We start from the raw sequence: 19,876 nt of genomic DNA, 5'->3' as shown, positions 1-19,876 counted from the left end.
ACCAAACGGATCGTACCCCCAATTTACTCCCATAGTAGGACAAATTACTTAATCTTTTTTGTTGTTCTGTTGAACACAAAATAAGACATTTTGAAGACTGTACACAGCAAACAGTCAGTACAAAGAAATTTATACAGATTTGGAACAACTCGAAGGTGAGTAAATGATGACAGTACTTTCATTTTTTGGTGAACTATCCTGATATTGCCTGTATTACAATGTAAATGGTTCTACAATTGCTTGCTTCCAGGAAATCTGAATGATTTACTGTGTTGTGCCAATAAGTAACTTGATCTCTACTCCACTTCGGTTAAAAGCATATGCTGAACAAATGTCAATGTTAAGTTTGTCACCCTTCTACTCATGTGTAAATATGAATTATGAGTACCTACTGTATGTTTGTTCACTGTCATCATCGGACTCATATGAACTATAATCTTTAATCACTTAAGGTAAATCTAACAAACATGTTCTCTTTAAAAAGTTTTTTAAAATGACTTATAAAATATTTGGTCACCTTCCCGTCAACTGCCCTCCCACTATTTTATTTGATTGTTTCCTTTTGGAAAATGACCATTTGTATATCGCTATTAAACTCAGCCTTCCATTCATCCACCCCCCATTCCACACCTCATCCCTCCTCCTCTCGGTTTCTATTTTTTTATTTGTCAGTCACTGCAGTTGAACTACATGTTTGTCTGTGAGAGAGATCAGACACTGGATCTTACCTAGGTTAAAACTGGTCAAGGAAACAAAACCGACAATACCTCAAAGACTTCAAAAAGAATACAGCTATTCTAAGGTTTGTGTGTGTGTGTGTGTGTGTTTGTTCTGTGGAATATAGCTGCTTCAACTCTCGGCGACTCCCTCTTTTTATTTCATTCTCAAATGACTGTTTTAGGGTAAACAAAAGTTCAGTTTATGCTTGATTCATGCTGACAGGTTTGATGTCAGAGCAATGACACGTCTATAACATGTTGACTTTTTTTGGTAACATATCTACAAGTGATTTTGAAGATGGTCTTATCTTTGCAATAAACATTCTTTGCAGCTTTCAGGTGATATAATTTCTCACTAACGTGTTTGTGGTTTTAGAGATAGAGGATGTTGTCAGTGAAAACTGTCTTTTAGAAGTTCCCTGTTTTCTTTGTGTAATATTATAATGATAGTTATTAAGTGTAACACAATGGTCAATGTATTCATGTTGATCTTGGTTTTTATTTAATTACTTTGAATAAAAGTGGCTAATAGTTTCACGATTTAACTTAAGGAAACATTAAGCCGTGTTGCATTCAGAAAATTTAAAAAATAAATTTGTTCAGGTTTAATTGTGATATTGATTCCTAGGTGAAGTTTGACAGCCATAGAAACAGAGACATGAGTTTAAAGCTCTGCCACTGACTAGTAATCCCGATGAGGTTCAGAATGCGAGGGCTGGAGCTCGGTACTCTCATTATTTGGAGCTGCTTCTTGCTTTTGCTTCAGCCATGTGGGAGCATGGAGCCGTCATGTCCAGCAGACACAAGGAGATCAGCGCTCCAAACTCCAAACTCAACATCTACTCAACTGAACTACAACAGTGCCTTTATGTCTCCATTTGTAAATTCTTTCCTGGGCTCTGTTCAGAGCAATCCTTTCCCTAAAGGTGAGTGTACTATTCAGTATGAAGTTATTTTGGTCTTCATCTTTCTCAAATGAGATTGTGACAAGAGAGTGTAATGGATTAATAGGATAATCTAATAGCCGGGTTTGTCATCCACATGGTTTAGTGTTCATTCGTGTGGGATAAATGTACTCGGTTAATTTCCAGAAGCGTAACCACTGGGCACTATGCAAAAGTCCATTCAATTTGAATATTCCATCATCTTTTAAAGTGCTTGCTTACCACAGAATATTTTATTGCAGTGTACCGGCCTTTTATGTAGTAATAATCAATGTCTCAAATGGATGGGTAAATATTTGAGTTGGTTAGTACCTGTAAAGAAAGATATCGTAAGATGAGAGAAAAACCCTACATGAAGCCGCTCATAGAATGTTATCAGTTTATGTTTGAACCGTGGAGCGTTTGTAAAACTATTTGCACAGAAAATAGATGCTATTGCTCTATAGAAACAATTCCACATTCATTATTTTTATTTTTTGCCCACAAGAATCTTCAGATGCGTCTCTCTCTGTCTGCATTTCTGCAATATAGTGTATTTGTAATGTGTTCTCTATATAACACCCTGTCTATGAGATCAGAAGCATCAACATTGGATTTCAATTATTAATTTTACTTTGATTTTTTAGGTTAATGTTCCTTACATTATGAAAAATGCTCTGCATAAAACAGTACATCACAAAAAATGACTCTAGCTTTGTCACAGGCAGGGTCACATTTGTCATAGTTTTTATTTTTCCTGCTATTGTGAACCTGCTTTTCAACAATACAACATTTTGAGAAGTGTTACATTTAAATAGGAATTTAAACAAATCAAACATTAAACAAAGAACATATATTCTATCCCATATATAAGCCATATGATTTGGGGGGGATTTTCTTGTGAAGCTGCTTTAAAATAATGCAACATTGTGACAAGTGCTATATATATAAATTTGAATTGAATGATTATAAAATTATGTTTTTATATTAACTATATAAATCACAATTTTTTACAACTGAGATTCTAATGGCAAAATGCTTAAACAAGTGATTCAGTGATTAATAAAAATAAATGTAGAGTTTGACATGTTTGTCAATGACATTGTTTCTCTGTAGATCTGCTTATTGAAATGATAACAGGGCCATCACTTGAAGCAGACCTGGTCAAAAAGGTATGTGAATATTCTGTATGTAAGTCTTAAACATAACCAGGTATATTTGAACACAGCAGGACAAAATCACATATTGTTGGCTGGCTGGCAGATATTAAGGAAGAAGAGAATAGACATCCTGAAGAACATCCGTTTGATGGGGTGGCTCTTTCATTTATTGTCGATTTGGTTACCTATGATAAGTATAACAAATAGCTTCAGGGTAGAACAAGTTTAAATTTCTCAATAAACATGTCACTATGGAAACGCATTGTATAATTATCTGTGTGTACCAGGAAATATTTTCAAGGTCATTTGTTTAGGCTAGGTAGATGATGCCAACACAGACACATCATGTTGTGTAAATACAGCCCGTTTGTATGCCTGCTTTGATCATATACAGCAACCCACCATGTATGAGTATAGCACGAGCCTTATATACAGATATACTGATGATGATGTCATCAGGTGTTTTTTCAATACACCTACGTTTTACAGCATAATATAGCTTTTGAAGTTAACTTAACCACAGTGACCAACCTGTCTGACCTCTTTTGTATTGACAGGTTTTGAAATATGAGACCGGTTTCCTGGTCTGTGTTGCCATTGGGATCCTGTACATCATCCTTATGCCTTTAATTGGCCTATTCTTTGCCTGCTGCCGTTGCTGTGGTAACTGCGGGGGCCGCATGTACCAGAAGCAAACGTCAAACAGCCACTGCAAGAGGAGAAGCTTTTACTGGTCCACGTTTTTCCTCACTTCACTGATCTTGTGAGCGGCAGTTTGAATTTCAATGATCTTATTGACAAATATACATTTTGACAGTCAAAACGTATTAAACTGGCCTTATCAGAAACAAATTATCTATTTATCCATTACTTGACTATGTTACTAGTTAATATTCACGTCTGTTCTCACATGGTTTATTGATATATCCAGGGCGGGGAATGTTTGCATGTTCCTAAGCTGTACACACACTTCAAAAACTTTGATGCGTAGCCCCAAAGAAGTCTCAAACATCTTGGAAGATGTAAAAAGCTATCTTGCAACTGTTCCAAAGGTACAGAAGAGAAAACTGATTTGCTTAACAACAAGTGTATATCCTTTGGATCAAATCCTGATATTGTATAAAGTCACATTTCAAATATAGTATGTCTTTAATGGATGAGTGTAACGTTTTCTGTTTTCTTATAGCAAATCAGACAAGTGGTGGATGAGAGTTCTTTGAGTGTGGATAAGGTGAAAAGTAACTTAAAGGGTTCGTTTTCTTATCCATTCAGAAATAAAGCTATATAGTATTAACCTAAATGCAACTTATTTATATTAAACTAATTGAACTATTTTATTTTTCTTTCTTATAAAAACAGGCTCTTTGCTTGGTGAATTTATCAAGAGTGGTCTTAAAGGTCATCTCGACCCAGCAATAAAATCAATTTCTGAAATAGCCCAAGGTACATGTATGGACCAATGCCAGAATGATTATTTTCCGTGAGCTAATATCCCCCCCCCCCAAAAAAATGACTTTCTGACCATAGTATACTATGTGTCCTTTTTTAAAAGCCTAAATTAGATCAATTATTAATATCAATTCTCAATCTATACTTTTCTTTTAAGATCAGCTACTAAGCTTTCATTTCATAATTCATAATAACATTTTCTCTAGCATTTCTCCAATTCGTGATATGTTTCACTTTTGGATGAGCATTTATTCCAGTAGTTTTGCTAATAACACAATGGAGAGTACTATTTGGACTTTAAAATCTATCCGAGGTCAGTATTGTGGCTGTGAATTATTTGGACAGAGGTCCAGTCATAATTTCACCATGAGATAATGAGCATTAAAGTTGAATTCTAACCATTAATTTCACTATTATTTCAATCTTTTGCATGACTTATTTTCACAGAATGTTCTTTACAAAATTTAGAATGATCTACAAAAAATGCTTTGGCTGGGTTGTTATAAAAATGTTGCAATGTATAATGCAATATGTATAGATTTTTTGTTTGATGTTTTACTTTTCTGTGTTACAGTGATAAACAGCACTGGTGTTGCACTCCAGCATGTTAATAACACTTTGGAGCAGCTGATACCGAAGGTGGATGAGCTACATGTGAATATATCTGATGTGCGGCAGCGCATAAACGTCACCTTGTTGTTACCGGGCTGTGTGAACTGTAACTCCTTTCAGCCAAAACTAGACAAACTATCCATGGATGGAGATCTTGAAGTAAGCTAAAGCAGACCTCTCATGAGAACAAGCAAATGTAGAGCTCATTGGGGAATTCTGTAATGGCTGTTCAGTGAAGCATGTAGTGTCCTGTTTATCCTGATTCTGCTTCAGTCTTTCTGGCTGTTTCAGGATGAACATTGAAAACAAATTACTGTTACCTTTTTGAAGGTGTAGATACATTGTGGTTGCAGTCTCAACCGTGTCATGCTTCAACCTTCATGTGAAACAAAAATTTAAGCGCTAAACTAAAACATGCACAACAATGGACTGGCTTAGGTTACATAGCTACTGCACAGTAGATGTCTCTAAATACAAAGCGGTTTTACCTGCTCAGCTGTGGTACACAAAAGCTCAAATGCTCCCATTGAAGGGATGCAGTAGGAACACAGGAACAAAGACAATGAGGAAGAACACAAGAAGTTATTGTGTTAACGTCAGTGTTTGCAAGGATCTTTCTCTTAGAAACCTTGCGCAACAGAAAGAGTTTTCCTCACTACAAGCCATAGTGATTGATTTGGGTACAATCAGTACTGTCGTCTGGTCGCAACTTGATGTATACGTGTTACAGTAACTACGTATAAGTTTAAAACGTCTGAAACCACATTTGAATCATGAAACTATATACAATTTTATTTTAATCAAAAAGATTTATAAGATATAGCTAATGAAGCTGACAATTATTTGTAACATTTATTAATCTAGGTTCATTTATATTTTGTACTATTGTAAAATGTTGTAAACATGTTGCTATGTTTTCAAGCACGTATATTCCATGACATTTGCATATGTTTGTCTCACACTGGTGTTTTTGACAGTTTCTAGATCAGAGTGACCTGATGTCTGCTGTAAACAAAGCTGAAAATGCTGATGTCATCGGACAGGCAAATGAGGTGGGGCAAAACACAAAACTGAAACGTCTGATGGTTTTTACAGGAATACAATTATGTACCTTATAAGGGTTATTCACTCAATATCACCTAAATATGTTTGCTCTAAGTAATCTCTTTATCTCCTTTATCCCTCCTGTATATATACTAGAAATACTTCTATACAGTGTAATACACTGTAATATATGTGCGACTAATTTCTTCATACTGTAAAAGCTGTTCGGTGAATTTAACACATTTATGGTTTACAGGGGAAAGATTTTTTTGACAGTATTCCACAGAAGGTGAAAAACGAGACCACTCAAAGTGTAAAAAGTAAGTGTGTGTTGTTTGTGTAATTGTTTGCTTTTTGTTTTAATACTTTTCAGGTTTTTTTACTGAATGTAAAAGTTTTTATTGCAACCAAATAATCATTGGGCCATTGATTTAATGGTGATTCTCGTAAAGCTGAAGTAGTTTCACAATGGACAATGTGATATCTGTATAATTTGCTGATTGTTGTAAAAATGAAAGATGTCTTTTTTTCCTGAAAGTGGCTCTAGTTGAGCTTGAAAGATTAAAATCACAGATCTCAAGCATGACCAATGGACTTCATCTGGACGTACTGGAGAACATCTCACAGCCACTAAATGAAGTGCAAAATGCTGTTGCAGATGTTACTCAATACACACAGCTATCAAGTAAAATAAGGTATTTTACTGGTTTGTATCTCTAATTTCCCATGAATTTGTGTATGTCATACAAATGTTTGTACTAAAAAATATCACATTTATAATATAATTCAGAATCTCAGAATAGTCAAAATATTTTGTTTGTGTTCAGCCTGGCTGTTGGATTGGGCCTGAGCTGTCTGATTTTGCTGGTGGTTGTCTGTCATTTTCTGGGTCTGCTGCTTGGTGCGGTTGGTCTAAAACCTCTGGATGACCCATCTGAACGCTCCTGCACATCTAACTGTGGAGGAATATTCTTCATGGTGTAAGTACTAATTTACAAAATATTTTTTTATATTATCTTCAATTCTGATATACAGGTGCAGAAAAATGAAGAGACCACTCCAATTTCAATCTTGGTTTCATTTTGTAAACTAGTGGCAACATTTCTCCAAATTCCGTATGAAAATATTGTTTTATTTGCTCTGAAAATGTATTTGTTAATTGTTTTTATTTATCAGAAAATGTAAACACATTGTTACAAAGTTCCATAAAAGGGAAGGAAGGAGGCGGGAACCGGCGAACATTTAACATACTTTAATTAAATCAAATAAACAATAATACAGAAGTATAAGACCGCAAGCCACCTCACGGTAGACTGCCGGCCATAAACCATAAACACAAACTCAACACATGTCCGGCCCGGTCCTCTCTCGTCAACAGTCTTGCCGCTAGTCTTCTTAAGCTCCCGATCTCCTCCGTGAGATATGGTGCACGCACAGCTGATTCCAACTATCACTCACGCACCGGCCCCGCCTCACGGCTCTCGTCCCGCCTTCCTTACCACACACATTTTCAAGGATACAAAGTTTGCAGAACTTGAATACTGCAAAGCAAATTCATATTGCAATGAAGTTCATGTTTATGTTTAAACAACACAAAACTAATGTTTTTATATGCATTTTCATATTGGTTAAAAATGAATATATGATGAATTAGGCCTGATTTTGTTTATGACTTTATGCATGTTTCCATTATCTTTCTGTCATTCCCGAGCCTTATTTCTGTTACAATTCAATAGACACCGAACTAGAATGACCACAATAGACGTTAAATAAAGCCATAACTTGAGTATCTCTTAATTTTGTTCTGCAGCTGTACAATGCAAGCATGTCAGTGTATTTGCAATGATTTCCTCTTGTGTAATTCTAGAGGAGTAGGTTTCAGCTTCCTGCTTTCCTGGATTTTCATGCTAGTGGTGCTGATACTTTTCATAGTGGGGGGGAATGCTTATACCTTTGCTTGTGCACCATGGCAGAGCAAGGAGATCTTCCAGGTATTTTCATAAACGATTACTTTTTATTACATTTAAACATTGGACTTTTTAAAAACATTTTGTGCCAAACATTGATGAGTTTAGTAGTGTAACCTTACCTAACACCTACATGTGTGTTTCATTAGATTCTAAGCACTCCAGGGCTCATTTCCGGATTTAACTTATCTAGTACACTGAAACTGAATACAGACCTGACAATTGGTAGCGTGTACAGGTAGGTCGCACAAACATGATCGATTAAACAAATGTTTTTTTTTATCCAATCCATATTAAATGTCAATCTCTTATAGTGATTGCAAGATGAATAAACCATTATGGACCACATTGCATCTAAATAGTATCATCAACCTAGAGGATATGTTAAATATTTCAAAGGTAGGACATTTTTACCGATACATCAAGAATCGACTAAATTAGTTTTTTCACCTGCCCGGCACAAACAATTCAATGTGTTTAATCTCTCAACAGTACGAAAAGCAGATCTATCAGTCCTTTGAAAATGCACATATCAATATAGCAAATATCACGATCCTCACATCAGATGTAAAGTCCCAGTTACGCAATTTCTCTGACAGTGCCAGCAGCACGAACTTCAGCAGCATTACACAGAAGGTGCACTTTACAGTTCATTTTCAGATCTAGATTAGCATGTTTTCTTTGTAAAAATTAAATCAAGGATAATGCAATCTTCTTCTTTCTTTTTAGAAGTCTGTATTCTTTTGTTTTTCAGATAACTAATATTTCTGAGACTAATCTGAACTCATCTGCAGATGATTTGGATGACTTGGCCTCTAAACAGGTAAGAAATGTATTGAAATGTACTTTTATAGGTATGATTGGGGTGCAACATTTACACCTATTTGTATTCTTCAGACGATTACAAATATTTCGGATGAACTACATAAGGAAGCTCAAAAACTGCGAAACATCCAGAAAGCAATCACTTTTACCATCATGCCTTTGGTGGTACGTCACAATACAAATTACATTAACTTTAACTTTACTTTAAAGAATTAATACTAATCAATATTCATTACAAAGTGCTGTCCGGATGGATTTTTTTCTTAGCACTTTACTTTTTGGAATGGGTTGTTTTGGTTTAGTGTGACATATATTTTGTTCTTCTTTGTAGGATGAGCTGAACTCCACCATTAACAATCTTAGCAGAACAGCATCACAAATCAATGTGAGTATAATATATTGAACATACTATGCATCACTATATAGAAAAATAATGGCGTGGGATGTATATTTAATCTCTTTCTGCATTTATGCTCTAGGACACGGTGGAGAATGTTCTTAGAAATGTTGTCTATGCTCAGGAAATCATGGACTACAATATATCACAGATTGTGAAAAAAGTATGTGTTGCCTGGGAGGAGATATATTTCCCTAAATCAGGAGGATTTAGAAATCTTTATGTGTCATAATAGTTCTTAAATAATACTAATTCTTCCTTTTCTTGTGCAGGAGAGCAGGACATTCGTAGACTGTCAATTTAAAATATTTTTGTCATTCACTCAATGGGCAAATCAAACAGTATGTATTTAAAAGGATAGTTCACCCAAAAAGAAACATTCTGTCATTATTTATTCACTATCATCTCTCTTAAAATCTGTTAATGAGTCTTTCTTCTGTGGAACTCTAAAGTGGATATTTTAAAAAGTCTCAGTGGTTTTAATTCCATACAACGGGAGTTGTGTTGTTTGGTTACAAACGTTCTTCAAAATATCTTTCGTTAACTAATGATGAAAGATTTTCATCTTTGGATAAACTATCCCTTCAGTTCATCCTTTTTACTTCAAATCTAATCTATCCTTTTGCTAAACAAACTTGTTGCTGATCTCAGAATGTTGTGTTGTATCGTGTCAGATAACAGAGCAGCTGGGTCGCTGTGGGCCTGCCGCTGCAGCCATCGATAGATCAGAGAATCTGGTGTGTGGACATCTGGTGGCAAGTTTGGTAAGAGTTGTTCAAGTTTTGCTAAGAATTTTTTTCTTAACTCTCCTACAACGAACTATTGGACATGTGGCCAACGCTAATGTCCCATCTCTGTTACCAGAATGCCTTTTGGTTCAGTTTGGGTTGGTGTATGATGTTCCTGATCCCCAGCATTATATTCTCTGTTAAACTTGCCAAGTTCTATCGCAGGATGGAGGGCACAGAGGTTTTTGAGTAAGTTTTCATATTCGTTTTCTACTGAAAGATCATAAATTAGCATCAAAAGCAGAGCATATAGTTTATTTGAAATGACAATTCTCCATTCTAACGAATGTCTGATTTCTCTCTATAAAGGAACGAAGTCATGATGAATAAATTCCCAAGAGCCAGTCTCAACCCACAGTCAATAGGAAGTTAGAAAACATTTACCATAAATACATGAAGGTGACTGAAAACCTATGCTTATCAATTAATGAAACAAACACTTACGGTATATTTGACAATGATAAAGAGATGTTTGTGCTAATTCCAGTCATTTCTTTAAGTTGTTTTGAGTATTGTCTCTGATCTGAAAACAATTGTACACAAGATGGATTTTTGTGCAACTTTTATTCCTTTTGTTTGATAACTTTTTATTCTACTGTATTATTTGCGGAGTGGACTCAAATATACATCTGGGTCAAACTTTGTTTGAATTTTTTGTTTTATACAGCAATTATGTGAGGTTTAAGCTTTAGAAAGAACTTTATGTAATATATATATTTTTATTTAAATATATATTTATATTTTGATATCTTTACGATAAATAGACAGTATGGATATGCTGTTACATGCTGATAGATCAATCATGCTTAAACGATTAAATGTTTTATTTGCTTTTAATACAAAACATACATTTCAATAAGATGCTTTTTCTTATGAAGAATTTCATAAATAGACAAAATTAACTGTCGAGATTGACTGCGAAAGATTGCATTTGACTGCTGCTTCCTGTGAAACATTTCTTTTTTTATATCTATACATTTCATGAATTAATCACGACTCCTTGATGTAATAAAGGTGCTTGAACCTCTTTGTTTGGTGTAAATCATTGCTTGCTCTTGTCCATTATCCATTAGAAACCTCTACCCAGCACATCCTCTGTCCCGTGACTGCAATTACAGTCACATGTCAGTCAAAATAAACTGCACTAATGGAGGTACTAGTGGAAACATTCCATACATATCTGTGCAGCTTACACTTAATACAGACAACAGTCTTGTTGATTTGTCGATGTTGATTCAGATAGTAACATTATTAAGCTTGAGTGATGTACAGCATGAAAAGGGTTAGTATTTTTTGAGAGCGCGTTAAAGGGATTGTTCACCCAAAAATGAAAATGCTCAGAATGTCAGTATAGACTCCAATAGTATTTTTCCCCTACTATGGCAGTAAATGTGGGATAAGATCTGTTTGGTTACTGATGACAGATGTGTGCTATCTATGCATACTCATACAATTAGTAAAAAGGATACCCATGCAAATACTTAATTTGCATGGGTAAAAAAATAATTTAACCAACACATAAATTATATTGATTTCTCACCATGCAAAAAAGGTTTACAATTAAAACTCTTTCTTAGCGGACTGGAACAGAAAAGGAACACAACTCAGGCTTGTGTATCTAAAAAGGTATTTTTAATAACCTTAAAACAAACACACAATGTGATATAGTATGCCTATTTTCAGTGTTTAAGTTACTTTCGATCGTGAAGTCTACAAAGACGTCCTTTGATATTTCAATCACAACATGGTTTTGGATAATCTTACGGTATTGTACAGTAAAGAAAATGTGTGTAACTTTAAGGTTTTGTGGTTCTCAAATACAATTAGCTGTGCCGAGCCAATTCAAGCCAACATGAGTCATTCCAGTGTGTTTCAGTTTAAAGCTGGGCACTGTAATTCACTGCATAATATAATTTAGTTCAATTCAATTTAAGGCAGCGCTGTGAATGTTGCTGCAGCTTAGCCCTGAAGGAATGTAGTGGGTGGGGCTCCAAAGGTCTAGTGACTTCACATCTCAGACGTTATCAATGTCCAAAATCCCCTCTCTGACCACACAACCATAAAAAGGTGTTTACTTGTAAGCGTCAATATCAGGGAACTGATAACAGAAATGTTTCACTTTCCATCACTTTTTTGTAACAATTCATTGTCATTTAAATGAGGCAGAAACAGATCCGAATATCTGAAGAGCAGAAGTTCAATTCAATTTTTTGGCGTTTTACAAAGTTTAAAGCCCTGTAATAGCACATAAGCAAAGGATAAAGAACAATCCTCAAGCATTTAACATGTTGATCACGTCTAAGCAGCCCAATACATGCATGTCATATTACATAATACTGTACATTTCCTGCGTACCTTATTAATAACTAATACAAATTATAGGTGTGATGCATCTTCCATGCGTGATTTAAATAATTACAACATATGACAGTGAACTTTAGTGTCATCTCAGCAAAAGATATCATGGTGCCCAGGGTTGGTAAAATAAATTAGCTGGAACATGAAATGAAATGCTTAATCATACAATCAGGGTGATAACATGACTTCCATGTCTGGAAGTTTCAAAAGAAGATACAGGTTAGGAGGAAAACATAAAAGACTTGTCCACATGCCAAACACAGAATGCAGTAAACCAAATAAACGTTAAAAACAACCGCTGTACAAACAAAAAACGAATATATTACATTTAATATTAGGTATAATTCAATCAGTAGTACATACTTTACAATTTGAATGGTTAACAAAATATCGTCTGATCCAATACAGACCCATAGGGCAGTCATGCACAATCAATAATATTTCTTAATACTGGGGAATTGCTATTAATAAATAGGTGTCCTAACTTTATGGGAAGGACAAGAGTATGACTTTGATAATTGAAAAGTTAGAGCAATCCGGCTTGAGATGTCATTTGGGTTCCAGGAGCAGCACAGTCCAGCTCAGCACGAACTCCCTTTGCCTGCCGTGGAGGGGTGGGAGGAGGCCGGGTAGGTGACTGGAGGATGTCCGCATACCTATGACTAGGTTTGGTCTCCCTTTGGAGAACTTTTCTAAGCAGTGGTTTCACCAGCCCGATGGTGATCTGGCTGCCCTCAGCCTCAAAAGGTCCCAAGTTTTGTGCGGAAGACGGCAGATTTTTCAATACGATATTGAGTATGCTAGTAACGCTCATGTCCTCTGGGCACAGAGTCCACAACAGATTCAAATAAGGGTCTAGATCCCTGTGCTGGGACACTTCACACAGCAAAGCGCTGAAGATCTCTTTGTTCAGAAGCGGGCTCTGGCGGCAGAACCTCTCGGCTACCTGCGTCACACGTTCCCACTGTCCCCGTTCAATGAGAATTCTCAAAGCTTGCATTATCGCATTAGGCCGCTGACTGCACAAGAGCAGCTCGACTTCCAGGTGTTGATGGTTACCTTTGCACGGGAGCACCGTCAAAGCCCGTTTATACAGCGGAATGCTTTCAGAGCTCTCCTTCCCACCGAAATTCCACGAAGAGGTGGAGGATGCGCCAACCTGCTCTAGCGCCAGCTCGAGAAACCTGGGCAGCCAGTCAGGCTGGAAATTGAAGATAGAGTGGCACAGGAGCTCAAAGACAGGAAGCACAGCGTTAGTGTGTTTCTGTTGACCGTTGCAGTGAGCGAAGTTTGCTGTTGGCTGGACAGGGCTGATAATAATCTTCCATAATTCAGCAGATGCTTTGGAGGATAAAGAACCATCACCGTTGCACCTCAACTGGAGGGCGGCCTGCATGGCATGCCAGGACTCGGCAGGAAAGAGATGAAAGATGCTGTTCAGGTATTGAAGGTTTTCCTTGTCGAGTTCAGCGCTGAGTAGCCTGCAGATTTCCTGCTGCACTAGGTTTTCACAGTCGCTTTCTAGATCCTTCTCAGAAGCCTTTAACATCGACGTTTTCATGTCCTCTACCAAAACAATGCTCTTAAGCTCAGATTCGAGCGAGATCATCAACCTTTCTTGACCTGAGGATTTTTTCTCAGACGTTTTGCTGTTTCGGTTATTAAAGTAGTCACCGAGGATGGCAGCCAGTGATATGGGGGCCTGAAACATCCCACCTTTTTTGAGCTTTTCCACTGTGAGCTGTGTACTGCTTAGACTTCTTTGCTGATAATATTTACATGCCTCTTCAAACACAGCCTCGACTAAGAGAGTGCTTGAGTCAACAGGTATAGACCTTGCTTTAGCATCCAGTTCTTTTTGTGTAACTTTAAATAATCCTGTCTCTGAAAGCATTTGTGGAGTTTGAGTGTCCGAAGTGTTCACAAAGAGACGACCCTCCCATTTCAGACTTATTCTCTCTAATTCCAGACCACATTTGGTATCTATCAAGAAGAGGGTCCTGTTTACTGTTAGTGCCAGGGTTTCTTTATATACATTAAGGCTATTTTGCGTTTCACCACTGCTAAGGCAGTTGTCAGGCAGTTTGTAAATTTTCCATAAAGCGCCATCTCTCTTTATAATGCACACCCATCCAGTGCTGAGAAGTAGGAGGAGATCTCCATATCCAGCAGGTGAGACTCCATATATATCAGGAGGATTTATAGTGGAGAGAATGCCAACGCAGTCTGTAACCAGTCTCGTAAAATCAGATTCCTTCTTTGAACCTTTCATGAGAAGTGAACTACTACAGGTACTGTTGACTTTAAAGCTGTCATGTTCAGGAGACCACGCTAGGAAGACTTTATATACATTGATGGGAGAGTCTGTAACAGGCATAAGATACACCAAATCCCCAGAAGCGATGGTCGTGTATCGAGGATTATTGTGCAGTGCAATTTTCACATTCCCCAAACTGACACCCCCTTCATTCACTTCTACAGTCTTCTTGCAGATACAGTATCTGAAGTTGTTGCAGGCACCCCCAGAACTTCCTGACAGGGGTCTTTCCTCACACCACACAATGAAATTCAGACAAATGCAAACAGACACAACTTTTGCTGTGGGGCTGTTACACAGATCCACAGTCTGCTGTAAATGCCATCCTGCTCTGCACTCCAGGAATTTCCAGAATTCTGCTTTTCCATTTTCAAAAAAGATTCCAAGGACACAAGATCCGTCTTCTGCTTTGCTCTGTGTCATATAAATCACATCCACTATAGGAACATTGCCTGTCACCGTTAGATCAGCTTGCTTCTGACACTGCATGAGATGGGGTCTCTGATATTTGTCATATGTCATAAGACCACTTCTGGGCTGACGCACGATGACATGAACGTGACGTCCATCTGGACTCAAACGAACATCTGACAGGCCTTGCGATGAGATGTTGGAGTACGTCTGCTTTAAAAACTCCTTTAAATCGCTTCCTTTCGTGAAATCGCCGAAATCGGTAACTTGTTCCAATGCGATTCGTGTCATTTTGCTGAAATACGGGTCGATCTTGAATAGGAAGCGCACGCGTTAAAACGCTTTCAGTTTGGACTACTGATCTTCCGCAGTCTACCAGAAGTACACTCAAAGTTGATGTCACGTAATAACTTCATGATCGCAAATGTTATAACGGTATAATCCGCTAAACCTGTAAAAAAGACGTTGATTTCACTTGTGCTGACTCTCTCCCACTCCTCCTGACATCACGAGTTCGTTAATTTCCGGACATTGTGGTTGCGTACTAAACCCAGCGATTCGCTGTCTAGACAGCATGTTTGGATCTCAAAGCTCGCGCGTGCGCCGCCCAGATGTGCTATCTAGGTAGGAAGCTCTATAACGTTTGAAACATGCCCTGTGCGATGTTTTGAGGAGGAGTTTAAACATTCGCCCTGCTCTATCGCACAGTGAAACTACGTCATCTGTTTCCGTTTTCTCTGTTCATCCTCTCCTCTGTGTTTTAAATGATTTTTTTTTCATATGTTTATTCCAAAATATATCAAAACAAGACCAGGAAGGCAAAACAAGAAGATACAGTATAAAAAGCATTCATATAGTTCACATTATAATATTCTGACAAAAGAAAAAGAAAGTAAAATAAATGACTTTTGATTATTTTATTTAACTGTAATTAAATATTCTATGTATTTTGTTCGCAAATGTATCAAATATAGGTCATCATAAAAACATTTTATGATTTCTTTCTGTACGTCACGTGTTTGACAGAAGCCGGAAGTGACGTGAGCGTAAGCGCACTTCCTTAGATTCCCGCGAACTTGTTTGATGCAAATGATAGGTAAACAATCTGAAGATTTATGAAGTTTCTAAAATCTCAAAATACGTCGCAATTTGCAATGATCTTACATAAGTGCTGATCGCTTGCTTTCTCGCTCTGTTTTTATGGTTGATCGCGTTTTTAGATGCAGTAAATAACGAGTATAACCATCATCACTCGTCACCAATAAACACATAGGCTTTTGGTAGCTTACTTGTATGTTTATACAAATGAAATGCATTAACTGTCTTGTTAGAAAGCCTATTTAGAAAGGTTTTTATGTTGTGTAGTAGCGTTAGTTATGTTGTTTTGCTGTATTGTATTATGTGGAAGAGTGGTGTCATACTCTTCAGTAACGTCAACATAGTGAGCTGTTTTGTACTATAGGTGCTCCTCCATTCTTTATTGTTCTATTTTTTAATTGCTAATGTTACACTTTATGCTCTTGTGTTCTACCGTACATGTATTTTTCTATGCTGTAGTCTTCTAGAGCTTGCGACATGGGTGATGAAGATGATATTGGCGGTGGTCCCTCAGGAGTTAGTGAGGAAGAGGATGATCCAGCACGCAGGAGAGAGATCAGAAGCAAGTACAGGGATCTCATCAATTCTGTCCAACGTGAGTACTAGACATGTCCCTTTTAGAATTATAATTTGATTTATAAATGGAGTATACTTAAAAAAGCACTGTCTTTCTTCATAGAAAACCGCGAGGATATGTTGAACCCCACTAACAATAAACTCATCGATGTTTTAGAAGAGGCCAACAGACTTTTTGCCAGTGGTAATATATGGGATAAATGATTTTCCAAACCTCTTTCAGTACAAACATTGACCACTATATTTGATGGTTTTATGTGCATCTTCTGCTGTCAGTTAAGCAGGCGCGTGAAGCAGCGCTGGACGCTCAGCTCCTGGTACTTGCCACTGATCTAGGAAAAGAGAAAGCCAGTCAACTACATGCCGAAGGCTCTGCATTTGACCCCAGTGCATTTGCAGAACATTTGGTATGGTTCTCTTGAAGCCAGTATCTTGTATTTTGCCTCGAATCATAAAATTAACTTTGCGTAGTATTATTCTAAAATTATATTTTCTTTGATGACCATTCTAGTTGTCCTTCATGGGTCTGAATCGGTTGGAGGAAGAGGAGGATGATCAGACTGGACATTTGAACGGATATTTACCACAAGATGCCTGGCAGAAGCTTGCAAAAAGATCTAAAGTTTGCTTCAAAACGGCCCCATCATTCCACTTCATGTGAGTAATAAAATGGGGATTGAGTATGTTCAAGAGTAATGTTACCTGTATAACAATACATAAACATACATTTTATACTGGTGTTTATAAATATGAACCTAGGTTTGTTTACCTATGTTTACAAAAATCATAAATAAGATATGCAATAAAATATGTTTATTTCAATTAAAGGTTGGGCTCGTTTTTGGCAGAGCCTCCACCACCACGTCAGCGTGTGGAAAGGCAGAAGAAGGCACCCGGCAAAGAGGCTAAACGAATAATGCCCACTCAGGTGTGCACATTATAATACAAGCACCAACTGTCTTTTCAGTAATCCACCTTGTTAATTTGACCTATTGCTTTTATATAACAATCCATGTATGAAATTGTTGAAAAAATATCTTGCAGCTTAAGAAAATGGAAGAATCACACCAAGAAGCTACAGAGAAGGAGGTTGAAAGGATTCTCGCATGTCTGCAGAAATACTTTGCAGATGACCGTAAGCATATTGTACAACATATTGTTTAAATTAATTATGCAGCATCTGATATGTTTAATTACAATAATAATTCCCACATGAATGGACTTTAACCAGCACTTTTGTTTTGTTTAAAACCTAAATCAAAACCTTTCCGGAGCAGCTGAGGAACCCATTTCATATTATGAGTTTGTCATTGACCCTAGCTCCTTCTCACGGACCGTAGAGAACATCTTTCACACCTCTTTTCTCATAAGGGTGAGTTGGAGTCTATTGCAGCTGTGTGAGATTCAATATGGGTCACATAATAAAGAGTGAATGTTCTATTCTTTTTGAACTCTGACAGGATGGTCTGGCAAAGATCAAATTGAATAAGGAGGGACTACCTTGCATAGGTAAAATCTTTAATTCATGTGAGTATTTAAATTTTTGTGTGGAGTATCCCTTTAATTTGTTATGTTATAGGTCCAGTAGAAGAAGGTGAGATGGAGACCGGTGAAGCAGCTGACCGTAATCAGTGTGTCATCTCCATCAGTCAATCGAGCTGGAAGGTGAGCACATAATGACTATGTTTGGTATACATTTTTACTATTACAGCAGTAGTATTTAATATTATATGACTGACCAATATCTCTAATCTTTTACTTTAAGGAAATAATTGAAGCCTTTGATATTAAGGAAGCTTTGATTCCAGCTCCAAAAACATTGTCACAGGAAAGCTAAGTAGGAGACGTGTAGAAGTGAAGTGTAAATATGCAACAACTCCTACAATGTTTTATAAGTTGTTTATAAAGGCAAATGTTTTTTTAATGTTTAAGATTTAAATTTTAAAGTGATATTTTTGAATTGTGTATCATTTGTAATATGCGTGTCTTAAACAATAAATGTAAAGTTAACATCTCAGTAAAGTGAACATCTCAAATGCAATACAAAAGAGCTCTCCATCTTTCACTGGCGTTTCTCTGTTAAATCTCAAATCAGTTTTTTGGGTCATGTTTGTAATAACAATTGCAATATAGTATGAACAAGGCTGAAAATTCCTAGATTACCATTTTCATGGGTTTATTATTTCATAAGAGGCGCGTGCATTGTAAGCCATTATGCAAAGTTTTTATCTTTTTGCAAGTCAAAACGGTATGTCTAGTAATGTGGTTCTGTTTGGATTTCCCTATGTAAATCATAAATCTTTGTACTAAAATCTAGTACGTAAAAATATGCTTGCTTGCTTTGTCTGTAAATGCATGTAGGATACATGTGAATAGCACCATCTAGTGGTCATGTGTTGTATTTTTGCTGTGATTTTCTATTAGTATATACAAGGCATCAGGAATACACCCAATTTAAAGTCATTTTATATGTTAAATAAAATAGCAGATTAAGTCTAAATAATGCTACTTTGTAAGGTCCAGCTAGTTTGAGAGCAAATGTTTGTTAATTGTTAAGCTTCGTAATAGTTATAAATAGTAATACATTCATATTTCACAATAAAGAATAAATGTTTACGGTAACGTGTTAAAGGATAAAATGATGGAGGGAGACAAATGCAGTTAACACTACAATTTGTGTATGTGGTCTTTTTGTGGTGCTGCACAAATAATTTGTTTACAGTGAGGGAAATAATGATTTGATCCCTTGCTGCTTTTGTAAATTTGCCTGCTTACAAAGAGTTAAGGGGCTATCATTTTTGTGGTAAGTTTATTTTAACTGATAGAAACCAAATATCAACCAAATATAATGGTTATAAATTGATTTGTATTTCAGTCAGTGAAATAAGCATTTGATCCACCAACCAGCATGAATTCTGAAACCACAGATTAGTTATGTGCCTATATGGACAACAGATTAGTCCTGTCACTTTAAGAAAGTACTCCAAAATCATCTTTAATCTGTATCTTTCATTTCAAACTCTTCACCACAATGATCCAAGACCAAATACGTTTCAAAGGATGTCAGGGACAAGATTGTAGAGACAGAGACAGAAGCTTGGTTAGAAGGAGACAACTGTTGGTGCGAATGTATTTATTATTATTTGCAAATAATATTATAAACAAAATAACTATCAATTGTCCTTGCTCTGGAGCTCCCGTCAATATTTCCCCAATGGGGTAAAGATGATCA

At 36.6% G+C, this 19,876-nt stretch overlaps 3 protein-coding genes across 4 annotated transcripts; 2 read left to right on the top strand and 1 right to left on the bottom strand.

Annotated features, from left to right (window-relative positions):
- The first annotated feature begins 692 nt into the window (after positions 1 to 692).
- On the top strand, positions 693 to 10,520 carry prom2 (prominin 2). 2 transcript variants are annotated; one of them, XM_079472624.1, is made up of 24 exons: positions 693 to 802; positions 1,348 to 1,645; positions 2,759 to 2,814; positions 3,360 to 3,565; positions 3,734 to 3,854; positions 3,989 to 4,052; positions 4,162 to 4,245; positions 4,826 to 5,022; positions 5,841 to 5,915; positions 6,164 to 6,227; positions 6,446 to 6,602; positions 6,735 to 6,887; positions 7,775 to 7,898; positions 8,024 to 8,112; positions 8,189 to 8,273; positions 8,367 to 8,510; positions 8,629 to 8,697; positions 8,772 to 8,864; positions 9,031 to 9,084; positions 9,179 to 9,259; positions 9,369 to 9,437; positions 9,771 to 9,860; positions 9,961 to 10,073; positions 10,194 to 10,393. In XM_079472624.1, exons 2-24 carry the CDS (start codon positions 1,414 to 1,416, stop codon positions 10,255 to 10,257), a joined length of 2,484 nt encoding a protein of 827 aa, XP_079328750.1. In that variant the 5' UTR covers positions 693 to 802; positions 1,348 to 1,413; the 3' UTR covers positions 10,258 to 10,393. The 2 variants fall into 2 exon arrangements, with proteins under 2 accessions (XP_079328750.1, XP_079328751.1); XM_079472625.1 differs by lacking the exon at positions 693 to 802 and adding an exon at positions 917 to 1,058 and having other exon boundaries at positions 10,194 to 10,520.
- Positions 10,521 to 11,502: 982 nt separating this feature from the next.
- hps6 (HPS6 biogenesis of lysosomal organelles complex 2 subunit 3) lies at positions 11,503 to 15,399 on the bottom strand. The gene has a single exon (XM_079472621.1). The coding sequence runs from the start codon at positions 15,259 to 15,261 to the stop codon at positions 12,769 to 12,771; it is 2,493 nt and encodes an 830-aa protein (XP_079328747.1). The 5' UTR covers positions 15,262 to 15,399; the 3' UTR covers positions 11,503 to 12,768.
- A 594-nt stretch (positions 15,400 to 15,993) lies between these two features.
- On the top strand, positions 15,994 to 19,264 carry nsmce4a (NSE4 homolog A, SMC5-SMC6 complex component). The gene is made up of 11 exons (XM_079472623.1): positions 15,994 to 16,016; positions 16,528 to 16,663; positions 16,748 to 16,828; positions 16,921 to 17,051; positions 17,156 to 17,301; positions 17,473 to 17,572; positions 17,689 to 17,779; positions 17,922 to 18,016; positions 18,105 to 18,153; positions 18,224 to 18,309; positions 18,410 to 19,264. The coding sequence occupies exons 2-11, from the start codon at positions 16,546 to 16,548 to the stop codon at positions 18,479 to 18,481; spliced, it is 969 nt and encodes a 322-aa protein (XP_079328749.1). The 5' UTR covers positions 15,994 to 16,016; positions 16,528 to 16,545; the 3' UTR covers positions 18,482 to 19,264.
- Positions 19,265 to 19,876: the final 612 nt, after the last annotated feature.

The sequence above is a fragment of the Barbatula barbatula genome, assembly GCF_947034865.1.
Source record: "Barbatula barbatula genome assembly, chromosome: 14".
NCBI classification, from domain to species: Eukaryota; Metazoa; Chordata; class Actinopteri; order Cypriniformes; family Nemacheilidae; genus Barbatula; species Barbatula barbatula.
The sequence above is the reverse complement of the archived record's forward strand: the minus strand, read 5'-3'. Positions and strand labels throughout refer to the sequence as shown.